An 18,061-nucleotide genomic window follows, 5' to 3' on the forward strand; every position below is an offset into this window, starting at 1 on the left:
TTCAGACATTTAATCGCAAAGTTTATGAACGTAAACTAATGTTCACCGAATCATATTTTAAATCTTATGAATTTTAATCTTCAACTAGCGTCGCATATGTCTATTTTAGGTAAGTTACATCTGGCCACATTACAAAAAATATTTCGTGTCCTCCAAGGCGCTTCTATACTGTAAATGTCCGCGTTACTTCATTTTAATTGCAAAAATCAACCATCGTAATTAGATTTACTTAGCAAACATAAATCCAAATAATTGCGAAACTTTCCGATTCAACTTCTTTGTGATTGCGATGCTGTGCCGTTTTTGCACGTTTCGTCGTCTCTGCAGCTTTGACGAATGAAAATTCAACGGACATTTTACGACGCACACCAGGACCAGACACAAACTAGGAACATTGCGAATTCACACCCGAGCGGGCAGTGTACTGCTTATCTTAGTTTAACTTGTGATAAATTAACATTTGGGCTAAGCCATCATTTTCCAGTATGTTTATTAGATTTACGAATAGTTTTTTTTTCTATTATGTACCTTACCAACAAAATGTTTTAACTTCGTTGTAAACCTGAATGTGATTAACATTTTCAGCTAAAATTTGTTTTTAATCTATCCTTAATACAAACAGAATATGCTTGGGTTTCTCAAATCAAATTAAAAGTACTTGTAAAACTGTAGTTGAGTTTACTTTGAGGTTAGTCTCGCTTCCGGTGTGAGTAAGTACAGTTTAAATATGACGTGTGCACGCAATTTTTGGAAACATTAGTAGATTATTCAACCATCATAATTTTTTACATCCTCTAAGGGCAGTCCGTTGTAGTAGCAAAACTGAATTTGACTGACGAATATTTTCATAAATATGCATATTTAGGTTCTTCAGAACGACGTAATAAAAGTGATACTAGCATGGGAAAGTTTTGTTGTTGTCGCATTTGTGTTCATGTTTGTGTTCGATACATTCAAGAACATCAAAACAAATTGAATTGAGAGAATGAAAAGAATGTTTATTTGTTCATTGCAATCATCACTATCGTAATCATGAGGCTACCATCATGATGGCAGCAGCGTCGTTACACGGAAACACACATAAATATAATGAAATTGTGTTTACACCCTCATGTTTTTATGTATTTTAGACCCTTTGCTCTCTCGCACATATTTTGGGCACCTACGCAAAATCTTTTGAAAGTGCACAAATTACGTAACAGCAAACAAAGCGTCCAAAATAGATTGGTTACCCTGCTTACCATGTTTTGGACAAACTTGTTTGACCCTTGTTTTATATCTATCGCAAGTTTTTTTCGAAGATAAGTGAAGTGTAATTCTTACCGAAGCGTGTTAGAAGGTTTTAACTAACAATCGAAATATGGGTATCTGTGAAATATTTGTGTAGTTTATAGGCCATATGAATAAAATAGTTTGCTTTGCTTTTCACGTTTAAATCTTTTGGGAGAGTTTGCTGTAACTCTTTTATTCATACGGCCTAATATTTCATCTGAAATACTCTTTAAGTAAGTAAATATTTGAAGAATTCTGTAGCACTAGAAATAAATAGAAAATAAAATTTCTCCTTGAAACAAAAACGATTAAATCCAAGGGATTCACTCATAACCTATAGTGTCTAAGACATATTAAGAAGTGCACATAATTTTGCACATAAAATTTTATTAGAACTTATAATTTGTTTCTACGCGATTTACAAAATTAGTTTTCTCGATTGCTTACATTATTATTCAGTACTTCAACTTACTTGAAATTTTGTTGAGTTTATAGTTAGGATACCGCCGAGTTAGCTTCGAGGTACGATGCTGGTCTAACAAACCAGTCATCGTATGTTCGAACCTGGTGGTGGTGCTTGTCAGTAGGACTATTGCACTAGCTCCATAATTCTGCTGTACCTTAAGAGCCGGCTGCAAAGTCTGGCGATAAAGAAGGATCAAGTTCCTAAGGACGTTTAAGCCCAAAACTGGGCTCTTTTTATCGTTAGAATACCAAGCATCTCATAACTCGCTAGGTACTGGTTCTGGTACTGAAGAGAAGCCAAACACTTCTAAAGAAAATCCTATGCACACTGGCATCATTTATGATCGCACATTCTCAATTATTAACTTACGACAGCTAGGAACATGCTTTGTAGTGATGGCAAAATGCAGGATGGCGTGATGGACTGGTAGGTGATCAATGAGAGGATGGGTATTTAGAGGATACAAGGCCGTTTTTTCAACTACACCATAATCAATGTGCACTGTTTACACGAAGATTTACCCGACGGACGGTTAGCAGGAAGCGTTCTATACGCAGCTATAGGCAAGGTACAATAGTTGTTCGCCACGGGTCACCAAGATCGTCATCGGAGTTATGAACGCCCAGATAGACAGGGAAGCGTTATATAGACCGGCAATCGGGCCCCATAACGATAACGACCAGCGATGCATCAAGTTTGCAGCTTCCCGAGGCCTGATGCTCAGAAGCACTTTCTTCCCCCACAAAAATATCGACAAAGCCAGCTGGAGATCACCTGACCAACGGACATTGGGTCAAATCGACCATTTTCTTATTGATGGCCGGTATTTCTCGATCGTTCGGTCACTAACATACGCTTCCTATGGGCTGCGGATATCGACTCGAATCTTTACCTAGCAACAGTATATCTCCGCTCACAACTATCGATGATAAAGCCGCCCTTCTCGGTTAAAAATTCGGCAATTAGACAACCTGGAGTTGCCGAAAACTACGCACGCCCACTGAACGAAGCTCTGCCTTCCTCTGTAGAGCTAGATGCTTCGGCCCTCGAAGAGTGATGGAGCAAGATACGTTCGGCCATCAATGACGCCGCACCCGCGTTGCTAGGTGAAGAAACATCGAGCGCACGAAAGGACTAGTTTAACGCGGCAGTAAGTACAAAGGCGAGAAAAAAAAGAACTTGGGAAATCTATCTAAGCATTACCACGAGGGTGAGCTTGATCAAATATCGACAAGCGCGGTATGAGTTGACTACGATCCCGAGGATGAAAAGCTCCAAAAGGAGGACTGAGTTCGTGAAGAGCTAACCCATTCCGCCAATGAGGCTAATGAGACGCACAAGTTCTATGAGAAGGTGAGCCAATTTTGTAAAAGACATTCACCGAAGCCTGATATGTGTAGGGACGAGGAGAAAAACCTGGTCACAGACGAGTGATCGACAGGTGGATACAGTGCTTCGATGGGCATCTGAATGGCGATATAACTGGTACGGAAACTGAACAAATACGAATACCTACCATTGGTATAAATCTCGTCAATTTTGCCATGCCGAGAATGGTGGTTTCCCAATACATAATTCATAAAGCAAAGCAAAAGCAAAGCAAAACAAAGAGCCTAGTTGCTACATTCCGCTATCGAAACTTGACCTTCTGTTTTTATACGACAGACTACGCAGCCAGCTGTTAGAGTGCAGGGCAATTGCAGGGCCAGTTGCTACGACCCTATTGACTCTAACAGCCTCTCCCAGTCGAGATTCGAACATACGACGACTGGCTTATTAGGCCAGCGTCATACCTCGAAGCCAACTGGGAGAGGCTGTTAGAGTCAATAGGATCGAATTCATAATGCATCATGACCAAATTTGTGTATAGATTAAGTTTCATTTTAGTCGCTAGTGCGAGCATATATGTATAATACAGGCTCGGTTTTTTAGTAGGCGTTGCTTCAGTGACCGCCCCCCCCTTATCTAATTTACCGCTGTTTCTTCTTCACGTCTCGTTTAGACCTGGAGATACTATCAATATCCTTGTTTCATTACTTTTTGACGTAGGAGTATGTCTTTCAGAAAGGTAGCTGGTATAGGGGGTCATTCCAGAATATCGAAAAATGCGAGCGTCACGAAAAATGAAAGATTTTAAGCGCAAATAGCTTAGCGGTTTTCCGATCGATTTTCAATATTTTTGCACCAATCGATCGGAAAATCTTCGCATCCACACCAATAATCGCCTCTATTGTACATATCGATCGGAGACGGATCCGATCAGAAATTGCGCTTCGATCGGAATACATCGTATGCTATAACACACGTCGAACGGGACGTTTCTGATCAGAACGAGCCGGATCGGAATGCAGAATCGAGGCGAAAGAAACCTATTGGTTTAAAAGTATGTACTATTGAAAAGTTGAAAATAATGAAGCATTGTCCAACTGGAAATTCTCGCTTCGTGATGCGTAGGAAGATTCTTTACGATGATCTAAACCTATGTCAAATTGATATGTGTTTGGGAAGTAAGCCAAATCAAATGACAAAGCTTCCTCTTAACAAGATTTCTTAACATCGTGATTAAACCTAGACCATTTTGATGTCCTTGCTTGGAAAGTACGCCAGAAAGAGTGATAATGCCCCCTCGTGCCGACAAATTTCTCACGAACGCGATTAAAGCTAGTACAATTTGAGGCCTGTGTTAGGGAAGTGTGCCACAAAAAAATGACACAAGTCCATTGCCCCAACAGATCGCAAATTCTTTACGGCGAGACGATTAAACCTAGGCGAATTTGATATCTGTGTTGGAAAAGTGCGGTGCAGTTGTAATGTTCGGCTATAATATGATTCTGTATCGATACGCATGTTTGCCGTTGCATTGGAAGTAGGGTTTTTTTCTAATTCCCGTCGTATTAAGTAAAACCATTCTAATTTTCATCATTTGTTGGATGGATTTAATGAATACTCCAAAAGTTCTTGTGCTGATTTGACTAAAACACACTTACCTTCCGATCCGTGAACTTTGAAATCACTGAAAAGCGACCATTAAAGCATATTATTGAAATTACGCAACTGACTTTATTTCTAAAACTCGTCGTACCGTTTTAAAATCCGTCCATCAAAATTTTTCATCGTCCGAACTAAAAATCACAACAATGTTTACTACCTAAGCTAACGCGCATGTATTTGTGTAGGACGGCATGACAAATGTTATTCTACAAAATTTCTGCAGGTCAGGCAAGTTTTTCTGGCTGCAGAATAACGGCAATGCCTTGCGTGAGTTATTTTCATTCATGAATGGCGGAAATCAACGAAAAATGTAGGAAATTTGGCTGGTAGGACTTCTTTAATGATAAAAAGCATTTAAATAGATCTCTGCTCACTTTGATTGATCGCGTATGATAGACAACTAACTAAAATGTTAGGGAATAATTAGTTTTGCATTGTGTGTCATAAAAATGCTGATATTTTTAATAATTTGTATTGGATAGGACGGGAATAGGCAATTACGACGATGTAGCAACATACCCTATAGTGAAAAGATGTGCTGTTGATAAAATGGGTTTGAATTGGTAATATCCCTTCAACGTGGAGGAACCATTGGTAATAAAAACAATCTTTAATTTCTGTAAGGTAGCAGGAAAGCAATTTGTGTTCTTGATTTTGTTGCATTGTTTCCATATGCACATAGAAATAACTCTGAAATCTAAGAGGCGAACCAGCCGCAGACTAAAAACCTCTCTAATATAGAATAAAAAAACTCTGAAATCTATTGAGAATTGAACGTTTACAATGTTACTACTTACATACATACATACATAAATACATACATACATACATACATACATACATTCATATGTTACATACAACGCATGTAGCATGTATACATGATGAATTGAATAATTACATGCATGGATACATGCTACCATCACTACAAAGAGATTTACGTAGTCCCGCGTCACCTACATATGCGGTCGTGTCTTGTACACAATCCCTCTGATTTTTCTATCGTTCGCTTCGTTTACTGTAAAGATTATCGATATAAAAAAATAATTCAAGGTCAAGACAACAAAAAACATGAGGTTGGTCTATTCCATAGGAATGGAGCCTTCCTCCAAACACCTGCGTTGTGAATCGCGGCTAACAACCTAATGGACGAACAACGTCACGTGCAGTGCCTTGTAACAGGGATGTCACATATAATTCTGTGTTTTTTGTTGGAAAAATCTGGCCATCTGTACAGCGAGGAAAAATATCTGTGCAAAAATCTGTCCAATGCCAAACAATGAGAGTGAAAGAGACGGAGAGTCAGTTTGCTGACTATTTCCGTCTCTTTCACTCTCATGTAAAAGCTCAAAAATCTGTTTCTGTGTAATTGGCGAAAATCTGTATTCTATACATACAGATTCTGTACAGGTGATTTCTTCCAAATATCTGTTAAACACAGAATAATCTGTGCATGTGGCAACCCTGCTTGTAAGTTGCATGTGCCTGTACAGATTCGTAGCTCCGTTGACTACAATAGAAGGGGAAATGGTACAATTTGTGTCTAAAAATAAATTAACCCGCCAGTGTTGGTGGAGTTTGAATACGGAGCACGTAGTGTAAGTGGGTTGTAGAGTTTCCTTTTTATTTAGTGCTCTGTGATTCAAATGTTCACCAATATCCCACAGTGCATGAGGGAAAAGTTGGGATCGAATCCGGGTAGCTCCCAATATAGCTTGGTTCAACCCGCGGATCCCCCAGCTCGGGTAAAAGAGAACGTTATACAACATATAATTCAATGACCTTCTCTTACCTAGTGTTCCGCTCTTTCCCCTTTACGTCATACTGTTCCCTCCGTCTGTTGTAAAACTTACCGTTATAAAAAATTAATTACCGGCTCCGGTTTGACCGACTCAACCACGAAAACGTCTGGGGTGCATTTAGGCGTAGAGCAATTTCCGATAAGCTGATCCATCCGATTAAGGCTCGGTAAAAGGCGTTCTCGTGTGCTGCACAATGGCGCCATATTTATATAACGGTTACTGCTGTAAGACAGGGCATATTGTCACCGATGCTATTTCTCTTCGTTATGGATGAGATAATAGTTGGAGTCATGAGACAGTAGACTAATTCGAGGATCGGACATACTTTGAGAATAGGAGCGAACCAGAAAAGGAGAGCAGAGCACTCGTTGGAATCCTCAAGGACAACGAAGGCAGACTTAGAAGCTCATGGCAATGGAGATCTCTGCCTTCCATTTATTCTGCCGAGCCGGCACGCGGGCATCAACACAATGAATTACACCAGAAATATGAAGATTTGAGATTAAAAAAAGGAACTTCAGCCAAGCGTCGAGTGGTCCGCTTTGTGACGCTTTGTGAAAACGTCACCAGACCGTTGTAAAATTTGGCAGCGCCGAACACGAACTTACCGGCGGTTCACTTGCATCGCAGGTCCTCTGGACGACCTGACGGTAACCACCCCCTCAAACCACGTCGAATAAACTAACAAAAAAGGTACGTTCTATGTATAGGTCAAACCACACATCCGATATCTCCTCCGTAACCAGAACGCCCTGGGACTCGAAACCAAACCTTCTGTGCCCACTACACGACTAGACGGCCCAGACCAGGAGTTGGAGCTTTGGCGGATTCCCCTTCTAGGTTACTACGCCTTTCCCAGGCAAGAGATTATAAGTTTCTTCTTCAACACCAATCTCGCTTTTAGAGCTAGGAAGTACGGCCCTTGGACAAGAGGCTTCATAATATACCTCGAACCGGTACCATTAATACAATTAGACCCACTGACGGTATTCGTCGTCGGTAAAGCAGAGTTTAGGACAAGAGGAAAATGTGTAGAAGTCTGAGATTAAATCCATGCTATTTGTATATGTAATAATATCACGCGTTTCAGACCAGACTCCCAGTTGGTCTCGAGGTATGATGCTGGCCCAATAAGCCAGCCGTCGTATGTTCGAATCTCGGCTGGGAGAGGCTGTTGGACTCAATAGGATCGTAGCAACTGGCCCTGCAATTGTCCTGTATTCTAACAGCTGACTGCGAAGTCTGTCGTATAAAAACAGAAGGTCAAGTTTCGATAACGGAATGTAGCACCTAGGCTTTGCTTTTTTTTGCTTTGCTTTCAGACCAGACTAGAGGCCTATTATGGTATTGATCAAGTATTGTGCTTATGTTCATGTAGTGTATTCGTACCTGGCCTTCAAATATAGAGGTTGTGTACTATCCGCTATTATTTAGGAAATTACCAACACTTAAGATAACTAAACTGTTCGTGCCATGAGTAAGGCTCCAAAATAAGGCAAAAGCTTTCAATTTCATAAACCAATATGGTTGTTATATAGCAAATGAGAGCTAGGGATGCATTTGAGAAAAACACATGTGGTATAAAGTGATCATAGTAACATGAACGTTATATACATATCAATGCAAAACCTGTAAAAATTTTAAAAGAATTGTTGAATACACACGCCTTCATAGTACTACAAATGCAAAAAAAGGTTTTGATATTCCAATTCCATCCAAAATGTTAATGTTTCATCCCTAGAAAGAACTTTCTCCACTTGTTCGCAATCAGCTACAGCGCTGCAGACAAGAATAGAATTAAAAATTAAAAAACTTTTCTCATTTATTTTGTGATTTTTGTTTTAAGTCCGCTTACGCTGCTGGCAATTTCTCATGTCATATATGTGATACGTTCAGAGAATTTCGCGGTGTCGCAATAAAGCATAGCATAAGATGGTAGTATTACCTGATACATGTTGAGAAACACAAATCAAAAATGGTTTCTTTTTGACTTACTATGGCTATTGACGGCAATAGTTGGATAAAACAACCAATTCGTCGCCTTTTAAAGTAATGTTACCGTACATGTCGTGCACAATATTTTGTGCCAAATTAAAAAGATAATAATAAATTTAGCCTTGCCTCAGATTAGTGTATTCTATATTGTTTTCATAATCAATTCTTTACAATGTTTTGTGATTTGAGGATTTCTCAGAGGCCTAAACTGACATAACAAAATAAAAACTGTTTGACTACTACTGAAACTCAATTGTAATCGGTAAAAGCCGTCATTTATCAAAATTAACCAGATTTCCTCAGCGATTCCCCACTCGTGAAGAATTAAATTTCACAACTGCGCTTCACTAAACCATACTTTAATGATGACTTATATTCCTACAACTCTTTGTCTTTTTTTCCTGTTGACTGGCAGTCTATATGGGTATAATATACAGTCAAAATCTGTTGGAAAATTCAGAAAATGGATGTCATCATGAATGTGAAGCTAGACAAGGAATGCTTCAACTTTCATATGATGTCTTGCTTGCTGTTCATGTATTCTAATTTAATTTTCGTTTGCTCGTTTATCGTTGTGTACTGCGCAGTCCCGAATCTCAAATTCTGTGTCCTTTTTACATACAGTTGATGTGAAGTGAAGTATGCTCAATATTCGCTCATTATGCGTGAATTAATTGATTTTTCGTATGGTTTGTAAATTTAGTTGCTGTTGATTATTTCCACATTAAAACTCGGAAAGTGTATCGAATTAGCAATACGTTCATTTATATTGGAATAATTACCGTTGAACTTTTGTCAACATTGTTTAATGCTTTGCAGTATTCTTTGAACATACATTACCGTCATTTCTACATAACTTACTAGTCTTTGCGAGTACAAGAGAATGCCAACGTAGCTTTCAAGAGCTCTGATTTTTGTCGATTTTTTTGAAAATATCATCGACTAAATATTGATATGTTACATACCCTTTGGTAAAGTTTTTAGTGCTTATTCTTTGATAGGGATGGGCGAACGGCTCACGAGCCGTTCAATTGAACCGGTTTACAAGAAAGAGCGTTAAAATGAACGACTCTTCAAAAAGAAAAGCAAAGTTCGTCATGTAGAAGTTAAAACAGGTGACATATTTAGAATGTTTCTATGGCAGTAAAACGTTGCATATAAAATGTGCCGAATTGATTTCAATCAAAACATATTACAGTTCATAAGAGTCACAACTGAGGATGTTCCTTGAACAAGAAAATGATGAATGGGATATTGAAGACGATGAGAAACCAACACAAGTGTCAAGTGTCAGTACAAAACATTTATGAAAATAAAAAAAATTTGGGTTGTCGATTTTTTTTACGCTGTTCGCTTACCCGTAGGTCCTCTTTACGTTGTATTCATGCCCGTAGGGAGCAAAGTTGCTGGTCGAATAGGGCTTTTGCTACACACACATGCAAGACGTCTGTTAGGCACACATTTCATCTTTTCCTATTCGATGCAGCAAAAACGCGTTGGATAAAATGATAATTTTTTCTGAAACTATTTATCCATTCAAAACAATTAATGTTTAAATCAACCAAGAAATGTACCCCGATATACATGTTTACATTTAGCAACTAATATTTCAGTGAATTATCATTAAATTGGTGACCCAAAAATACGGCTTTCGGATGCAGCATGCCGTATAGCCCAAGTTCGAAATAACTGAATGTAGCATTAATTTTAGTATAATTTATTGTTTTCTTGTCAGAAAGTAATCGCTGGCTATCGATATTTGTTCAGTTTTATCCCGCTAACATAGTTAATATTTAAATTTTTGATAATTTCTACCGCGTTTTAGCTTGTTTGTTGAAAATAGATTTGTTATTTAGTAAACAGATATATTACCTTGCTATACATATCACGCATGTAATAATTTCTGTTTTAAATGAAGAAATTAAATCATTTAAAAAATCTCGCCCTTCCCAGCCCATATAGTTTATATGGAGCTGTCACTTTTGCCTGCCCAACAGCTCTCCAATACATATGCACTCTGCAAACGCCCTATTAGCGTTTTGTCAGGGTACACTTTGTACGGAGGCTGAGATTATTCGACCGCAGATTCTCATGTAATCCATAGTAGGTACGACTTCTGCTGATAATAAGCCTTCTAATCACATCACAGAATACCAGATTTTTGTTTTGGGTTGCATGAAATCGTCGTCTACCTTAAATTCATCCCCGTTCTCCCGTCAGTCAGATCCTCGTAGTGAGAGTCACATTGCAGCTGTATTCAAATTATTAAAAGTGAGCAAAAAAGATGTGTCTGAGAATAATGATTAAATCGCGTTTAGTTTTTTATGAAGAAATTTTTGAATTGAATGATATTTTTCACCATATACTGTTTCTGTACTTACTTTGATTAATACGAAACTTATTGCAATAGTCTTCTTCATTAAAATAATTCTGTCATATTTTTTATACTCGAAATATCCCCTCAAGTTAATTAGTTAAATAGAAGTATAGATCGATAGTTAAATATCTGTGTTTTTTCTTCTTTGCAGCGCAACGAATCAAATCTGGACGTATCATTATCGGTGCCACACTACAATGGCCAGCACGGGCACCATTACAACATGAATGATCACGTAAGTTTATTCGGATGTTATCATTCAGCCATTTCATACGTTGTTCGATTTGTTTTCCCATTTAGAGCTCAAGCCTTCTAGAAACATTCTTTGACTCAACTCCGCCATCGAGCCCATCAAATTCCGTGTTCTCTTTGGATTCTTACGACTCAAACCAAATGGATATCAGTGATCCGCTGGAACCTTTCAGTGATGAATCACTACTTTCGTGTTCTTCTTCGGAGTCTAATATGACTGCTGAAGATGAAAAGTTTTTCAATTCATCTGTCAGTCTTACTGGTATTATTGGTAACATTAGCGACCGGGATGAAGGAAGTGAATTTGAATCTGACATTGGTATGATCTCAACGCCCGGTTATTGCGATGAAAGGACGAAAAGCTCTGCGTTCTTTCCAGTATCTTATCAGGGATCTCTGGATTCTGGAAAAAGGCATGATGTAAACAAAACAGGTGCTATTTCATGGCAGAATGAAAATTCACTCGATAAAAGACTGGAGCATTGGAATAGAATGGCAGTGTTCAAAAGAGCAATAGAGGCCAACAATCCAGAAACTTCGTTCCGTAATAGACAAACTCATATTGATCCACGACAGTGTAAAAAGCATGAGCCAGATCTACAAAACAGTAATATTTTGTCTGATTCTGAAGTCAATTTCAGCTCAAAAGGATCACTGAATCCAATTTGCGTTGAAGTGGCTAGCGGAGAAAGTAAATACATCGTTTCACAACAAAAGACAGATGCCAATCTAGAAACGACAACACCTACTTTGAAGTACAATATTATTCCAATTTCCCAATCCCAATCCAACATATATTCTGACAGAAAATCACATTTCAATGATTTCGGTACTATTCTACCGATAGAATTCAAGAATGTGGCACATGAGTCACAAAATGCAGGCATTGCATTGCTTTTTTCTCATAATAATTCCGACGACTCCGGTATAGACACTCAAGAAACTATACCAAATCATCGTAGTTCAACAATACCTAGTCTCGATATGATGTACTTGAACAACCAAGGAAAAATACCCGAACGATCGAGAGAACTTATTTCATCCATAATAGCCATATTCAGAAAACTTAGAAAATTAGAATCCGAAGGAGAAAAACTTTCATTGAAAGTAAAATCTAGGGCTTCCTGGGACAATTGCTTCGTAGAGAATGACATGTACGTAAGTTTTCAGCTAAATTTTCACATAACAAATCAAAAAGGACAGTTATTTTAGTTTGACTCGGAAATCTGCGGGTGAAGATACCATGAAAACTATTCGTTTCCATAGCAAAAATGGAAAACATCGTTTCATGCTCGTGATGTTCCTGTTAACAGAGATTTTCAAACTTCTCGCTTCACAATCTTCGTGCACAAAACGTGAACTGTACTATCGTGATCCAAAGCTTACTCGCAACCAAAGACATGTCGATGAAGGTCTCCGGGACATTTGTTCTCTGTTAAAAGCTGATCCCTGGGAGCTAAAAGTATTTGCCTCTTCAAAAGGACTGGTGGCAGGACCTCTTCAATTTCGTTCGAAAAATGAGGAGATGGTTGATTGTTTCAATTCTCTTGGAACTTCAATCCCCTGTGACGTACATGGATTGGTAGAGATTACCGTTAACGCTGACTTGCTGTTGATAGTGGAAAAGGATACCGTTTTTCGGCGACTTTTAGACGATGGTGTTCTAGTGCGACTTACAAAAAGAGTGGTATTAGTTACGGTAGGTGCTTTGGTGAACCGTGAAAATCTTTTGATCGCATGTTTTTCTCTTTAGAGTAAAGGTTATCCAGATGTGGGAACTCGTTTACTATTGAAGAAAATTTGGAATTTATATCAGACACCCATGTATGCACTAGTAGATGCAGATCCTTATGGAATCGAAATCTATTGCGTTTACAAGTTTGGCTCTCTGGTATGATTGGTCTTATCATTCCTCTCTAATTACTAAATCATTTCTCAATCAAACTTTAAGACACTTTCTCATCAGTCGCACAGTTTAGCTGTCCCGACGATTCAATGGCTTGGAATTCGACCATCTCATATAGCTTTATTACAACTGAAGAAGCTTCCACTTACCGATAGAGATCACTCCCGAATAGTTGAATTGTTGAAACGTCCTTATATTGGTAAATCTGGTTGTGAGTTGCAAAGGGAACTGAAACTTCTACAGCAAGAAGAAGGCAAAGCAGAAATTGAAAGTTTGGCCGATTTATCAATAGACTATTTAGTAAGCAAGTATCTGCCCAATCAACTCGAACAGTTGTCGTTATAAAACACAGTACACGCAAACGTATTGTAACAAATCAACTGATTTCTTTGTTTTTCAATTATGTTGTTGTTCCGAATAAAATTTCATCTAACCAAACAATAATATGTATTTGTAAATCTATTACATAATCCAGTTTCCTTAATAATAATAACAATTCAGTTCACTTCCGTCGAAAACTATTACGCAGTATTTACAAAATAAATGATTTTTGCTGTAACCGGTGAACAGTGGGGATTTTTTTTCAGAAAAAAGCCGTTTATCTCAGTATTTCCAATTGCCGCTGGGATTGATTTAGGATATTTTATCGCACCCGCCCTATTCTCCCGGTATCGCTCCTTCAGTTTACCAGTTGTTTCGACGGGTGCAGTTTCGATGGATGCTTACTTTCTCGTGGTACCAACAGGAATACTTTGGTAGAGATCGAGTTACCAACCCCGATGGAAGCCAAGGTCGTATGCTGACAGGGAAAGGGGGCTCTTTTGAGCTTCGTGGGCCTTCCAAGTCAGACAGATGGTTGGTGCCGCAGGCCTTGCAAGCCACCACCATAAAAAACTAATAAGCAATGAACGATAAACATAGAAATTCGGAATGCAATAGTTGGAATAAACCTATGCGAAGAAAAAAAACTATGAATTGGAAACTCGGAATGTGGAACTGTCGATCTCTCTACTTCCAAGGGAGCACTCGAGCGTTCTTCAACGTATAGAAGAGTCGCAAGTTTGACATCGTAGCACTGCAGGAGGTGTGTTGGAAGGGCTCAACGATATGTACGTTGAGAGATGGACATACCATCTACCAGAGCTGCAGCAAGCCAGAGTTGCAGTGATGGGCGAGATGCGGAATCGGGTGATTGGGTGGTGGCCAAGCGATCGACGAATGTGCAAGTTAAGAATCAGGGGCCGGTTCTTCAATATAGTCACCATTAACGTGCACAGCCTTCACCTCGAAGATACCGATAAAGAGGATTTCTACGCGTAGTTGGTGCGTGAATCGATTGCCTAATTAGTTTCGCAGTACGAAGCCAGTCGTCATATTTTCGATTCTCGACTAAGAGAGTAGAATCATTGCACTAATTGCGTAATTGTCCTGTATTCTATCTAATAACCGGTTGAAGGCTGAAGAAAGGTCAAGTCTTAGAAAGACATTTAAGCCCAAAGTGATGGTTAAGATATGCCCAAAACTCTCCTTTGCTAATAACATTTTGTCCCGATGTCAGCCTCGGTTAAATCTCGCGCAGCTGAAGCAGTTAGACGTCGTCGTAAACTACGTGCATTCGATGCCGAAACAGGACGGGCTGGACGAAGCCCCTTTCGAGGACTGTTAGAACAGTATCAAAACAGTCAATAACAGTGTAGTGGAAAGCTCCATCGAGCACGTGGCACAGAACCAGCGGAATGACTAGTTTGACGATAAATTTGGCTTTCTCCTCATCCATCACATGAGGAGAAAGCTTCGTGAGCGGCCAAGATGCGCAGTGCCATACGCAGAACGTGGAAATACGCTGGATCTGGAAAGAACTGGAAAGATAGTGCCGAAATGCGTCGGGATAAAAATGGCATTATCTTGACGAACAATCGTGAGGCGACTGAAAGTTGGAAGCAGTACTTCGATGATCTCCTGAATGGTGCCCAGGTGGAGAACTATGGCGGCGGGGAAAGCAAGTTCGACGGTGCGACAAACGGAAAAGAGATGCCGTCCCAACGATGGGCGAAGTTAAGGAGGCCATCATGCAGCTACAGAACAATAAATCGGTTGGGCATCGGAGCAGAATTTATTACAATGGGATCCGAAAAGCTGGCCATCTATCTACAAGGACTGATTGTTAGATTTTGGGATACTGTGGAAAGATGGGGTTATCTACCTGATCTACAAGAGAGGCGACAAGTTGGACTGTGAGAATCACCATTCTCAATACCGCCTCCAAAATGCTGTCTCAAATCATTTTCCGCCGACTATCACCAATTGCGAACAGATTTGTGGGATTTTATAAGATCGGTTTCGTTGCAATATTGTCAACAACGGATCAAATATTTACACTGAGGCAGATCCTCCAAAATGACCGTGAATACAGAATTTCCACACACCATTTGTTCGTTGACTTCAAAACTGCATATGATTTCATCGACTGAAAAGAGCGAGAATGGCTTCCCCAGGAAGTTCATCAAACTGATTCAACTATGTTCGCATTGTCGAGTTCATTCTAATCACGCAGAGGGCTTCGTCAAGGCGATGATATCAACACGCGGGTCACTATCTTCAACAAATCTAGTCAATTCCTCTGATTTCCCGATAACATGGATATTATTAGCAGAACATCTCTGGTGGTGATTGAACAGTATACCAAGCTAAAGAGCGAAGCAGAAAAGATGGGATCAAAGGTAAATACCGTAAAACGGGGTAACATTGATCGTTGGAGGTAATATTGATCAGTTCAGGAAAGTTGACAGAAGTTGTTTATTTCACTTATTTATGCGAATGGTCCATTTGAACAATGTTACCCCTGTGATCAATGTTACCCCGTTTTACGGTACCTCTAAAACAAAGTACATGCTAGCCGGCAGAACCGAGGCCGACCGACGGTGCTTGGCCGGTAGCGTAGCGATCGATGGCGAGGAGTTTGGGTAGTTGACGAATCTGTCTATCTTGGCTCACTGGTAGCAGTGGACAATGACATCATCCGGGAGATTCGGAGGGGAAGTCTTGTATACTATGAGATTTACAAGCACTTGTGGTCGAATAGACTAAGCCCCCGTACAAAGTGTACCCCATACAAGACGCTCATTAGACCGATTGCTCTGTATGAGTATGAAATGTGCACAATGCTTGAGGAGGACCTACGAGGGCTCGGAGTTTTTGAAATCTCAACAATCGTTCTCAGCAAGACGCGAGGCCACTCGCTCGTGCTACAGCTAGGGTTTTTTTTTTCTAATTCCCGTCGTAATAAGTAAAGCCATTCTAATTTTCATCATTTGTTGGATGGATTTAATGAATACTCCAAAAGTTCTTGTGCTGATTTGACTAAAACACACTCACCTTCCGATCCGTGAACTTTGAAATCACTGAAAAGCGATTGTTAAAGCATATTATTGAAATTACGCAACTGACTTTATTTCTTAAATTCGTCGTACCGTTTTAAAATCCGTCCATCAAAATTTTTCATCGTCCGAACTAAAAATCACAACAATGTTTACGAAGCTAACGCGCATGTATTTGTGTAGGACGGCATGACAAATGTTATTCTACAAAATTTCTGCAGGTCAGGCAAGTTTTCCTGGCTGTAGAATAACGACAATGCCTTGAGTGAGTTATTTTCATTTATGAATGACGGAAATTAAAACGATTAGTCGACATTGTCTTCTTCGTCGCACGAAAAAACGTAGGAAATTTGGCTGGTAGGACTTCTTCAATGATAAAAATCATTTAAATAGATCTCAGCTTACTTTGATTGATCGCGTATGATGGACAACTAACTAAAATATTAGGGAATAACTAGTTTTGCATTGTGTGTCATAAAAATGTTGATAGGATGTTGGATGTTGAATAGGAAATGTTGGATAGGACGGGAATAGGCAATTATGACTATGTAGCAACATACTCTAATTTTAAAATAACGTTTTTATGTATTCTAGTTAGTGCCGTAGCATCCAATTGGCTAGACTGGTTCTCACTAAGGCTGTTAGCTCTAGAGGCCTGAACTTCAGTAAGCCATTATCAATAAGTATAGCGAAGTACTAGAAAAGGGGCGCTAGGCGAAAGGTGCACGATTGTATAATTCGAAATATGATAAACTTGTAAGGAACGCTGATTTACGGATCTAGGGGGCGCCAGATCGGGTCTTCGCCAAGAGCATTATAATATCACGCTACGACTCTGAACCTAGCTGAATGTAATTTACATGCAAACGGTTACCTTTCTGTGTGTTTCTGGAAGTCGCCTTCATTGACAGTTACGTATATGTATATATCGTATATATAAAGTAAGGCTCCTGCGATACTTTTTTGTTAGCGCTATCTATAAAGCGGTTTACGAATGAAACAACACGCTACAGTCCTGGAAATAAGCAAACTATAAGATGATACACGATACGCGCATGTAACGTATACATTAAAAATATTGACTGATTTCAGATGGCTATGAAAAAAACTACAGAACATAATTCAATGAAACAAATTGAGTCCTTTAGTCCTATGTTTCTTAAGCATGTACAGAAAATCGACAGGGTTATCAGTTGATTTGTAGATGGCGAAAACAGTTAAAAAACTACGCTCGATGCTTTGTTCATATTGCCAGCTCCACTCCAGAGCGAAGAAGTTGAACATCTCGAGGAACTTAGCGTGTGTCGTATATGGGTCGATCCGGCATTTACAACGTGCTCTCCCTTCTGAAGAAAGGTGAGACCGTCGAAATTAAGTCTGGCTCTGGCCGCCCAACGGTGCTGCGCGACCGTTAAATGCAACAGAAGCTGAACAGGTGGCCTCATCTTTCCGCGCATTGGCTCGGAAGATCGGAGCAATCGGCCAAACAGTTTTTTTATCGAAAGGTTAGACCACTGCGACCATTATTTTGATCTATTGTGGTAGAAACAGTGATGAAGACGTCTGAGTAGCAGGAAATCACCCAGAACGAGTGGCTGAACATGCTGGTGAAAAACATCTTTCTAG

At 39.5% G+C, this 18,061-nt stretch overlaps 2 protein-coding genes across 5 annotated transcripts in view; both read left to right on the plus strand.

Moving 5' to 3' along the window:
• Positions 1 to 18,061, plus strand: part of LOC128736424 (TOX high mobility group box family member 4-A-like) — a 162,903-nt gene that overhangs the window by 73,040 nt on the left and 71,802 nt on the right. For all 3 annotated transcript variants that reach the window (XM_053830925.1, XM_053830909.1, XM_053830917.1), the window contains one exon: positions 11,052 to 11,135. In XM_053830925.1, the coding sequence (XP_053686900.1) occupies positions 11,052 to 11,135 (84 nt within the window). The remainder of the gene's footprint in view (positions 1 to 11,051; positions 11,136 to 18,061) is intronic.
• LOC128736454 (meiotic recombination protein SPO11) lies at positions 12,208 to 13,403 on the plus strand. Of its 2 annotated transcripts, XM_053830947.1 has the most exons (4): positions 12,208 to 12,306; positions 12,365 to 12,839; positions 12,906 to 13,043; positions 13,104 to 13,403. In XM_053830947.1, the coding sequence occupies exons 2-4, from the start codon at positions 12,396 to 12,398 to the stop codon at positions 13,401 to 13,403; spliced, it is 882 nt and encodes a 293-aa protein (XP_053686922.1). In that variant the 5' UTR covers positions 12,208 to 12,306; positions 12,365 to 12,395. The 2 variants fall into 2 exon arrangements, with proteins under 2 accessions (XP_053686922.1, XP_053686914.1); XM_053830939.1 differs by having other exon boundaries at positions 12,280 to 12,851.

This window comes from Sabethes cyaneus, chromosome 1 (assembly GCF_943734655.1).
Source record: "Sabethes cyaneus chromosome 1, idSabCyanKW18_F2, whole genome shotgun sequence".
NCBI lineage: Eukaryota > Metazoa > Arthropoda > Insecta > Diptera > Culicidae > Sabethes > Sabethes cyaneus.

Bases quoted from the DNA above. Each gene is read 5' to 3' on its own strand.
- LOC128736454 (XM_053830939.1), top strand. From the start codon at position 12,396: ATGAAAACTATTCGTTTCCATAGCAAAAATGGAAAACATCGTTTCATG. The intron at 12,852-12,905 runs GTAGGTGCTTTG...TTTTCTCTTTAG, and splicing joins AAAGAGTGGTATTAGTTACG to AGTAAAGGTTATCCAGATGT. The intron at 13,044-13,103 runs GTATGATTGGTC...TCAAACTTTAAG, and splicing joins TTTACAAGTTTGGCTCTCTG to ACACTTTCTCATCAGTCGCA.